Raw genomic sequence first — 11,293 nt, forward strand, 5'->3', positions numbered from 1 at the left:
AGTGTTCCTGCCGGGTGTTCTTGTTGGGTGTTCCTGCCGGGTGTTCTTGTTGGGTGTTCCTGCCGGGTGTTCTTGTTGGGTGTTCCTGCCGGGTGTTCTTGTTGGGTGTTCCTGACGGGTGTTCTTGTTGAGTGTTCCTGACGGGTGTTCTTGTTGGGTGTTCCTGACGGATGGTCTTGCTGGGCATTCTTGTCAGGCGTTCAGGTCTGGCATTCTAGACGTGTGTTCCTGTTGTGTGTTGCTGTCAGATGTTTCTGTCATGTTCTTGTTGGGCGAACTGGTCGGACACCTACATTTGGAGTTACCAGGGTTAAGATGAGCATTCCTCAGTAACTTTACAGTCATTGTATTAAAACCCTGATGGTTTGTTTGTAAAATATCTTGTGAAACACTTCAGCCTTGATAATGTTTTAAACTTTTTGTTGAATAAATCCTGTTTTGGAAAAGCAAAAACAAGAACAGAGCAGATATTAGTTTTGATCTTTTGTTTAGTGTCGGCCTTTCTTTCTTCTCGCTCTTCGTCTCCTCTGACGTCTCAGACTAGGATCCTCTTCACTCCACCGCTCCGTCACACATTCCCTGTCTTCTTTGCTGACTTTGCCCTTCCTCGTCTTCCTTGCTCATTTTTTCCATGTTTTTTTTTCTTCTTGCTCTCCTCCAACCATGCAACGGAGCACATCCGATGGCAGCGGCAGTTAGCTTTAGCCCCGCGGTTAACTTAGTCTGAACCAGATGTTTGGTTTTATTCTCTCTCTAGAAGTAAAACCAGAAAGCAAAAGCCTGTGGATTAAAACAACAGTATTCTTCTCCAAATAATAATAATAAAACAGACATAAAAGCAGGTTTGGGGAACATTTTTCCTCGGTTTAAAAAAACTTGGGACAGAAAAAACCTCTGCAAATTACAGAATACGAGGAAAGCCCTGAAATTAAAACATCTTTTAAAGAACAAAACTAAATCAGAGCGTAAACTGCATTTTGGTTTACATCTCTGTAATCTTATAACTCAATGAACGAGTGAATAACAGGCTTCTGCAGAACTCAGGAGATCTGCTGGAGAGCAAGGAAACACCTAAAACATGCAGGATGGTGGTCCTCAGGGACCAGGATTCGGCACCTCTAATTTAACACAAGACTGTAAACAAACAAGAGAAATTTCTGGAGATTCTGCCGTTTTTGTGTGTGACCAGGTGCATTTTCCTCCACAGAATAATGTCAGTAAAAACACCGTGGCACACAGTAAGTTGAAACTGTCCAACGTGACAAGGGAAGACGCCGGGAAGTACTGGTGTCGCGCCACAAACTTTATTGGCATGTCGGAAAAAGCTTTCTGGCTGAACGTGGACAAACCAGGTAAACGCTAGACTCGCTGGGAGAACCGCCTCCTCTGCTCGCCTCCTGGTGCAAACTTCTGCTTGGTTGTGGGTCTGCTCGACACATGAAACACATTTAATCACATTCATTACTTTTATCCTGACCAGTAACAAACACACCAGCAGCTGTAGATGTCAGAGAGTTACAGGTTGTCTTTCCACCTTCAGCGTCTGGATCCCAGTATCTCCATCTTCTACAGCTCATCTCTGGTCAGGTCGTGTCCCACTTGGAAGAGAGCCCAGAATCAGATGACCCACCTCAGCTGGCTCTACATGTTTCTTATCTCGGCCAACATACTTGTATCCAGATCAGGTTCTTTCTATTTGGGCTATAAGAAAATAGTGATTCACTGAAATATCGTGATATTTAATTTCCTGATACTGTAACGATTTTTAGTTAAAGGGGCGGTTTTATGTATTTTAAACCATCATCCAGTAACTGTGACCTTCACTTGTTATAAAAAGATGTTTAAATCAAAAATAAATCTAAACGCCTTGAAATTGGCCTCCTACCGTTTCCGACACTGCCACTGCAGCACATCTTCACAACAACGCTTTGGGGGCGGGATCACGACTGCAGATTGAGCTCCAGGGAGGAGCTATGTACAAACAGGCGGGGCTTTGATCCAGCAAGTGTTTAGTTAGCTCCACATGTGTGCCACAGGAGAGTCAAGGATTTCACAAACATGAATGAATGAGTGAAAGCAGCACTTTGGGTGGGTTTTTGATGAGGTAATATTAGAACATGATATAAAGATTAAAAAGTTAATTTTGCAGAATATATATCATGTTGTGACTCCTGTGTCGTTATGTATCATATCACCACACCTCCAGGGACGAGGGCTGTACGTTAGCTTTTAGCTAGAATCTGTTCCCTGTGGGTGATAATGCTTTGTTGTACCGTCCCTGCAAAAGTTAGTAAGTTAGTAAGTACGTATGTAAGTAAGTACGTATGTAAGTAAGAATGTAAGAATGTAAGTAAGTAAGTAAGTACGTAAGTAAGTAAGTACGTACGTAAGTAAGTAAGTATGTAAGTACGTATGTAAGTAAGAATGTAAGAATGTAAGTAAGTATGTAAGTAAGTAAGTACGTACGTAAGTAAGTAAGTATGTAAGTAAGTATGTAAGTAAGTAAGTATGTAAGTAAGTAAGTACGTAAGTAAGTAAGTAAGTACATAAGTAAGTACATAAGTAAGTAAGTACGTATGCTAGTAAGTACGTATGCTAGTAAGTAAGTAAGTACGTAAGTAAGTAAGTACGTAAGTAAGTAAGTAAGTACATAAGTAAGTAAGTACGTATGCTAGTAAGTACGTATGCTAGTAAGTAAGTAAGTACGTAAGTAAGTAAGTACGTAAGTATGTAAGTAAGTACATAAGTAAGTAAGTACATAAGTAAGTAAGTACATAAGTAAGTAAGTACGTATGTTAGTAAGTACGTATGCTAGTAAGTAAGTAAGTACGTAAGTAAATAAGTATGTAAGTAAGTACATAAGTAAGTAAGTACGTATGTTGGTAAGTACGTATGCTGGTAAGTAAGTATGCTAGTAAGTAAGTATGTAAGTAAGTACATAAGTAAGTAAGTACATAAGTAAGTAAGTACATAAGTAAGTAAGTACATAAGTAAGTAAGTACGTGTGTTAGTAAGTACGTATGCTAGTAAGTACGTATGCTAGTAAGTACGTATGCTAGTAAGTACGTATGCTAGTAAGTACGTATGCTAGTAAGTACGTATGTAAGTAAGTACATAAGTAAGTAAGTACGTAAGTAAGTAAGTACGTAAGTAAGTACGTATGTTAGTAAGTACGTATGTTAGTAAGTACGTATGTTAGTAAGTAAGTACGTATGTAAGTAAGTACGTATGTTGGTAAGTAAGTAAGTACATAAGTAAGTATGTAAGTCAGTCAGTCAGTCATACTTTGTCCTGATCCAAACCTTGTGACTTTAGGGTTTGAACGTACACGAACCAGTAAATTCAAAACTTTGCCTTTAAGCTGATGACTCAAACAAAAAGAACAATAAAAACCTTTCCAGTATGTGGTCCAACATTTCTATGTACAGTTCAAAAGTCTGCCTCTCTGATGGTATTGGGGTGCATTACGTTCATAAAGCTGTGGTGTTGGGTCAGCTTTGGCCTTCTCTCCGGTTCAGTTTTTCACTTCCTGGTGGCGGCACAGCTGACTCCTGTCTTTTTACTCCCGGGGCGTATTTGGTGTTTCCTCTAAAATGAATCCTCCTCTCTCCTTCTCTTCTCTCCTTCCTCCTGCGCTCTGTCCTCCTGTCCTCCTCCACAGACGGCCGGTATTAACACAACCGATAAGGAACTAGAGGTTCTCCTCTTGACCAATGTGTCCTTTGAGGATGCGGGCGAGTACACTTGCCTGGCAGGGAACTCTATCGGCTTCTCTTACCACTCTGCTTGGCTGACGGTGCTTCCAGGTATTTTTGATTTTCAGACTTGCCTTGTTTTCTTTTTTTTTCAGGTTTTTTCTCCTCCTAATACGTGAAGCTTTAATTTGTTTTGCTCAGCAGCACAAACGGTTTACTGATGAACTTGTTCCAGCGCTCCGAGGCTACTTTGAAACATTTTTTACTTGATGTTGGAGACAGTAATTATCTCCCTGAGGCGGAGCATGTGTCAGGTGCAGTTACCTGCTGAAACATGAAAACTACGAGGCGACTCTGGAGCGGTTTAACCCACGAACGCTGTGATTTATGTCCTGAGATGTGCTGCTGATCAAAACAAAGATTAAAAACTGTTAATTTCAGTTTAGTTTGTTTCATCCTCTTCCTCTTCTGGAGCAGAGAACCCAGACAAAGACGACTACTACGCAGACATCCTGATCTACGTGACGGGCTGCGTGCTCTTCATCCTCGCCGTGGTCATCGTCATCCTCTGCCGCATGAGGATGAGCGCGCAGAAGACTCTGCCCGCGCCGCCGGTGCAGAAACTGTCCAAGTTCCCCCTCAAGAGACAGGTAACAGAAAGTAGATACAAGATTTGCACAAGGCTTTTCTTTCTTTTCCTCTCTTCCTGTTTGGTAGTTTCAAAATAAAACTATAATTAAATATAACCTAAAGCTCTATCAGGCAAAGAAGTWGTCACATGAACAGCATCCAGAACCGCTGCTGTCTTCCCTGACCCAAAGTGGAGGACTGTTCTGAGGTCGGGTGTATCCAAATCTGCCTCTCTGATGGTATGGGGGTGCATTAGTGCCTCTGGCAGCTGGCACATCTGGAAAGACTCCAATACTGAAAAGTGTCTGCAGGTTTTAGATCATCTGCTCCCATCCAGGAGTGCAGAACTGCTAGAGTCCTTCAGACCAGATTGAGAGATCAGGTCCTCTAAAACCTCCAAACCAGGTCTCCTCAGGTCCTCTAAAACCTCCAAACCAGGTCTCCTCAGGTCCTCTAAAACCTCCAAACCAGGTCCTCTAAAACCTCTAGACCAGGTCCTCTAAAACCTCTAGACCAGGTCCTCTAAAACCTCCAGAACTGGTCCTCTAAAACCTCCAGACCTGGTCTCCTCAGGTCCTCTAAAACCACCAGAACTGGTCCTCTAAAACCTCCAGACCTGGTCTCATCTGGTCCTCTAAAACCTCCAGACCTGGTCCTCTAAAACCTCCAGAACTGGTCCTCTAAAACCCTCAGAACTGGTCCTTTAAAACCTCCAGACCAGGTCTCCTCAGGTCCTCTAAAACCCTCAGAACTGGTCTTCTTTATTGAAAATGAAATGTTTTTTTAAGATTAAAAACTTCTTTCTGTTTTCATCATCAAACATAATTTACAAAACGACTGAAACTGGTTTTCACCGTCCGGAGAATAAAAACCAGAAACCTTCAGTTAGTCAGACCACGATGTTCTTCTGGTTTCTGCTCTCTGCTTGTGAAAACTGGTGATTATCCATCTGGAGGTTCTTAATTAAAAGGTTCTGCTCCTCAAAAAGAACACTTTTAGAAAACTTCTTTAATTCAGGACTTTTTATTTTATCAAACAGAAATTCAATCCTGGAGAAGTTGGCTTTAATTGAAGCCTGTATTTTTTGCACAGGGTGCATTTTTCTGTAATCTCAGCTCCTGTTCTGTGATTCTAATCTGGCTCCGTCTTTTTTCATAACTCGGAGTAAAGCTCCGGTAAACCTCCCGGTATCTTCTGTCAGATATTACTGTCATGCCTTGAAAATATGTGGTTGGTTTTTTGTTTTTCCTCCTGCTCTCCTCAGCAGTTTGGATGTTTCAACAAACTCAGCAACAGAAGAAGAAAGAGACGACTGACGGACCGAGGCGACCATCTTAACCCACCTCCTCTTTTGTTTGTCGTTACTTCCTGCCACGAGTCRGCTGCTTGCTAAAGGGGACATATCTGCAAAATCTACGTTTTTTAACCCTTAAATATGTTTTGTTGTCGACTTAGAGTCTGTAGGAGGCAGAAAAGTTAAATTAATTTTCTCCTGGTTCTATGTAGATACCTTTTCATTCAGTGTGTTAATTCGCTAATAACAGAGCTAGCTTCGCGTTTAGAAAATWAGCTTTTATGCTAACTTTGGAATCCGTTAGTGGACCGATTAGTTTTGGCTCAATTTAAAGTGTTAAAGTGTTCTATTTTTATGCCATTTACCTCRTATTAAATAAAAACCATCCCCTCTTCAGGCAGGCAAGGAGGGTGAAGTGTCTTGCTCAAGGACACAACAACTGACATGGCTGGAACGGGGAATCAAACCGGCAAGCCACCGGTTACAGGATGACTGCCACTCAGCTACAGCCGCCTTGAGCTGTAACTTTAGTTTGGATTGGCCAAATTGTCACATATGATCCAATGTGTTAGCATTAGCTTCCATTAGTTTGATCCATTTAGCGTTAGCAGCGTTAATATTCTCGTTTAGTGGATTAGTGGTTAGTGAAMCTAACTTTTGGGTTAGGGAACTAATAAAATATTKATACACTTCATTTCCTGATACTGTATTCACTCTCTAAAGCACAGTTTTGATTTTTAATTAAGGCTTAAAATATAAACTTTGATGCTAGCGGCTGTATTTTAGCCTCCAACCACTAGTTGGCAGCAGTCAGCCTGCYGTTTGGCTCCTCCACTCCTAAAAAGAAAGACATGCTAGCTGATATATATTTTTTAATTTAGAGTCTTTTGGAGAAAAATGACMATATATCACCTTGCTTACAGTTTAATTTATTTAGGATCGCAGTATCGCAATTTATCGCAATTTATCTCAATTTATCGCAATCATGACCCCTGTGTTGTGATATGTATCATATCACTAAATGCTAGGGCTGTAATTCATCAGCTTTATCACACAATTTAATTATTTGTTTGGATAATTCAATGTTTCTCAATATTAGAAAATCTGTTGCGTTACGATTTTTATTCAGTTCACAAGTCTGCGATTATTGATCCACATCGAGCATATGAAGATAAGATCGACGTTTTTGTTTTGCCTTGATGTAATTTAATCGTTATTCATTAAATCGATGTATCATTACAAACGACCAAATTTTTGCCAATACAAAGTCCGACTTCATATTCAATTTGGGTCACATTTCAGTTCAGTTTTCTCCATTCCACATTAACGAGCTCAGGGCTGATGGACACGTCTTCATTTGTTGACATCTTTTAATTCATTTGTTAATAAAATAAATTTTTTCRCCGCTAGATAGTCGTACSTCTGCTATCAAACTTTWAAAAATGGCTGAASGGGGTGGAGGTGGGYGGGGTCTGAAGTGCCTCATTTRCATTTAAAGAGACAGCACCAAAACGAGTTGCTACCCTCAGAACAGAGGTGAAAGAGGGGCTTGTGGAGCTACAATAAGGAGGAATTCAAACCAAAGCACTGCAGTTCCACTTTATAAAAAGCCAACTGAAGGATTTAAAAACATCATGTGTCTATTTTAAAGAGATCATGTTGTTGTGTTAGCAAAATATAGATTTTAAACTTTATCCGGTCACATCCTGCTTTCTTTCTTCTGTCTGAGTCGTGTTGGAGTCGTTTCCGAGACTATAACAATTTTCTCTGTTTTGTTTTTTGCACCCAAGCAGGTGTCCTTGGATTCCAACTCGTCCATGAACTCCAACACRCCGCTGGTCCGGATAGCMCGGCTGTCGTCCAGCGACGGGCCCATCCTGGCCAACGTCTCCGAGCTGGAGCTGCCCTCCGACCCCAAGTGGGAGTTCCCCCGCTCGCGGTAAGAAGGCGGAGTTTCACTTCGACGGCGCTGTTGAAGCTAAAAGCTTCAGTTTAGTGATGTTGGTTAAGACCTCTGTGCTTCGGTTTCAGGCTGACTCTGGGGAAACCGCTGGGCGAGGGCTGCTTCGGTCAGGTGGTCATGGCCGAGGCTGTCGGCGTGGATAAGGAGAAGCCCAACARGCCGCTGACTGTGGCTGTGAAGATGCTGAAAGGTTAGCTTATTGTGGCTACAGAGCGTTATGGGAACTGATATTATGCTAACAGTGATAGCAGTGGGTTCTATTGTAAACGCTGAGTCACCGTTTTTCATTATTGTGACTCAGCATCGGCTCGTTTCCCTCTTTATWCTTCCAAACGTTTTATATCAAAATGTTCGGCTCGTTAAGGTGATTGCTCTTATTTGTTTTTTAGAACTTTATCTGCCTTTTTTAGATATTCAACTTTATTTACAAAAAAATTCATTAGAAATATAATAATAATCAAATCTCTTCAATTTCTTCAAAAATATTGTTCTTGCAGAAATCTGCTTCAGCTACTCTGTTTTGATTCATTTTGCTACTTTTGGCTGCATTTTACAGCTTTTAGCTTTTAGCTACCACATAATCATATCTACAAGCTGTTTAAAGCTTTAACCTGTAATTAGCTACATTTAGTCAGGGTTTTTGCTACTAAAAGCTAACCTTTTGCTACTTTTAACTTGCATATTGCTACTTTTAGCTTTTTTTTACTTTCGGTATTTTTAGCTAGCTTTTTACTACTTTTAGTTTCTAGCTGCCAGATGATATCTACTATGAGCTGTTTTTGCTACTTACAACTTAAAGCTAGCATTTTGCTACATTTGCTCTTTTTTTATCTTTTAGCTACTATTTTGCTACATTTATTAGCTTTTTGCTACTTTTAGCTTCTAGCTACCAGATAATCATATSTATAATACTCAGTTTAACCAGTTTTAGCTTTAAGTTAGGCTTTAGCTACTTTATGCTAAAGTTTAGCGAGTTTTATCTTGTATTTTGGTATTTTTAGCTAATTTTGTACTACTTTTAGTTTCTAGCTGCCTGATTATATCTACCATAAGCTATGTTTTGACTACTTACAGCTTTAAGCTAGCCTTTTGCCAATTTTAGCTGAAGTGTTGGTCTTTTTTTAGCTTTTAGATACTATTTTGCTACATTTTACTAGCTGTTTACTACTTTTAGCTTTTATCCACCAGATAATCATGTCAGTTTAACCAGTTTTAGCTTTAAGTCAGCCTTTAGCTAATTTAAGCTAAAGTTTAATTTTAGCTAGTTTTGTATTACTTTTAGTTTCTAGCTGTGAAATGATCATATCTATCATCCATCAGCTTCATTTTTGCTACCCATAGCTTAAAGGTAGCCTTTTGCTACTGTTAGCTAGTGTTCTCCTTTTAGTTTTAATAAGTCAGTTTCAGGTTTTTTAGCAAATAAATTTTAGCTGTCATTCAGCTGTTTCTGCATTTTAAATGGTTTTTTCTGTACTGATCTTCCTGTTCTTCTTTTGAACTTTGTTTTTTATTTTCATCATGAGGCGCTTCATCTCGTGTCCCACTTCCTGTTTCAGACGACGCGACAGACAAAGACCTGTCGGACCTGGTGTCAGAAATGGAAATGATGAAGATGATCGGCAAACACAAAAACATCATCAACCTGCTCGGCGCGTGCACGCAGGACGGTGAGCTCAGACCTGAAACGAAGAGACGATTAAAAAGAGAAGCGAGTCTTTAATGGTGTCTGCGCGGCTCTCAGGTCCTCTGTACGTCCTGGTGGAATACGCTTCCAAAGGCAACCTGAGGGAATACCTGCGGGCTCGGCGTCCGCCCGGCATGGACTACTCCTTCGACACCTGCAAGATCCCCGACGAGCAGCTGACGTTCAAAGACCTGGTGTCCTGCGCCTACCAGGTGGCCCGAGGCATGGAGTACCTGGCCTCGCAGAAGGTCAGAAACACCAAATGTTTGGCTTTTAAAAAGCTCAACAAATCATCTGCTGCACGTAGGTCCGGCTGTAGAAATGGGACGTACGGAGCCCCCAGAGGGCCAGGTGTAAAAATAACACCAGAGTTTTGTTTGCTCAGTTTAATAAACTGTTTGTACTTTTTCCAGGCCACAAATGTGTTCCTGCCACAAACTGAGAACCCTGTTTTAGAGTGCATGCCCAAAACTTTACGGTGGTKTTTTTGTTTTGTCACGCAGAAGTTGTTTATCATGTTTCCGTAGATTTTATTTTTTAATTTTCTTTACAAATTTAGTCTTGAAACAGTGCCAGAGCCTCACATGCTCGATGCAGTTTATGGAAACATGAACACTCATTCATTCACCCAGAGACACTCCAAATAAACTTTTGTACTTCTTTTCTCGCAATTTTCAATTTTTCAATTTCAGCTTAGTAAGATAAAGGTTTATATAAAAAAATTATATAGAAGAAGAAAAYGTCAACAGCCTCATGACATTAACCCATCTTTATATGAAGATATTTGTTTTAAATAAAAGTTAAACATTAATTTAATTAAAAACTAAATAAATTTTAATGTTTGATGACATTGGTTTGAAAAGATTGTGGCCACAAGATAATTATTGCAGTCATTTCCACACACAGAGTGTTTATTGTTAACATGGACCACGCATTAACTAAAGTGTGACCACGAGTTATTTTCTCGTGGTCACAGAATATATTTTTTAATTAAATGTCATTTAACGGGCTCCATAGTTACAGATGTTTGTGTTTGTCCCCTCAGTGTATTCACAGAGACCTGGCAGCCAGAAACGTCCTCGTCACAGAAGACAACGTGATGAAAATCGCCGACTTCGGTCTCGCCCGTGACGTACACAACATAGACTACTACAAAAAGACAACAAACGTGAGCGTTACAACAAACAAAACACAAAGGGTCAAAAGGCTGATTCTGTTAAACAGCTTTACTTCCTGGTTTCAGGGTCGTCTGCCGGTGAAGTGGATGGCTCCGGAGGCGTTGTTCGACCGGGTCTACACGCACCAGAGCGACGTGTGAGTTTCCACAAACTGAGGAACGACAACGTTGAAACAATTCCCTCGCCTCCGTAAACCCGACCGTGTTGTCGGACGTGTTTTAACCAAAACCCACAACAGAATTTCAGAAATTCTTTCAGGTTGTTGTAAAACAACGACAACAGTCCAGTTTGAATGTGTTGTTTTTAAAGCCGTAATTGTGCGAACGCTTCACAACATTCACACAAAGATCAGTTTTTCTTCCGTACGGGTTTTAGACYGTATTACGTTCCGCAATTTTACTTCTATTTTAACAATTYTTATATCAAAACRTTCAGCTCCTTCAGGACATTCCAGCTATGACTTTTGGTTTTTCAGCTGTTTTTTTTACTTTTTTAGCTGTTTCACTTCTTCAGCCACTTTATTCCCATTGAAGATGAAGGGAGCTGTTTTCAACATCCTTAAACTCGTTTTAAATGTTTTTAAATCTTTACATCTTACTCGTTTTGTTCAGGTTCTGCTCTTATTTGTGCTAATTTTAGCTCTTTTTTTTTTCAATTTTAGCTATTTTCTGCTCTTTCAGCTTTAATTCTGCTTCTTTCTGCTAATTTGACCTATTTCTGCTTTTTATTTGCCTTCTGCTATATTCAGCTATTTGCTGCAATTTTAGCTAATATTCAGCTGTTATTAGCTAAAGTTAGCTTTTTAAGCTACATACAATACTATTACATCTTATTTCTGCTACGTTCAAC

The 11,293-nt window shown here is 40.1% G+C and overlaps 1 protein-coding gene across 4 annotated transcripts in view; it reads left to right on the top strand.

Annotated features, from left to right (window-relative positions):
• Nucleotides 1-11,293, top strand: part of fgfr3 (fibroblast growth factor receptor 3) — a 52,563-nt gene that overhangs the window by 36,351 nt on the left and 4,919 nt on the right. Inside the window, exons 8-15 of one of the 4 annotated variants that reach the window (XM_014011813.1) lie at nucleotides 1,208-1,352; nucleotides 4,173-4,351; nucleotides 7,413-7,558; nucleotides 7,651-7,772; nucleotides 9,139-9,249; nucleotides 9,324-9,514; nucleotides 10,312-10,434; nucleotides 10,510-10,580. In XM_014011813.1, coding sequence (XP_013867267.1) covers nucleotides 1,208-1,352; nucleotides 4,173-4,351; nucleotides 7,413-7,558; nucleotides 7,651-7,772; nucleotides 9,139-9,249; nucleotides 9,324-9,514; nucleotides 10,312-10,434; nucleotides 10,510-10,580 — 1,088 coding nt within the window. Of the gene's footprint in view, nucleotides 1-1,207; nucleotides 1,353-3,661; nucleotides 3,807-4,172; nucleotides 4,352-7,409; nucleotides 7,559-7,650; nucleotides 7,773-9,138; nucleotides 9,250-9,323; nucleotides 9,515-10,311; nucleotides 10,435-10,509; nucleotides 10,581-11,293 lie in introns of all 4 variants that reach the window. The other 3 variants (XM_014011811.1, XM_014011814.1, XM_014011815.1) reach the window with 3 other exon arrangements.

This window comes from Austrofundulus limnaeus, unplaced genomic scaffold (assembly GCF_001266775.1).
Source record: "Austrofundulus limnaeus strain Quisiro unplaced genomic scaffold, Austrofundulus_limnaeus-1.0 Scaffold85, whole genome shotgun sequence".
In the NCBI taxonomy this organism is placed as follows: Eukaryota; Metazoa; Chordata; class Actinopteri; order Cyprinodontiformes; family Rivulidae; genus Austrofundulus; species Austrofundulus limnaeus.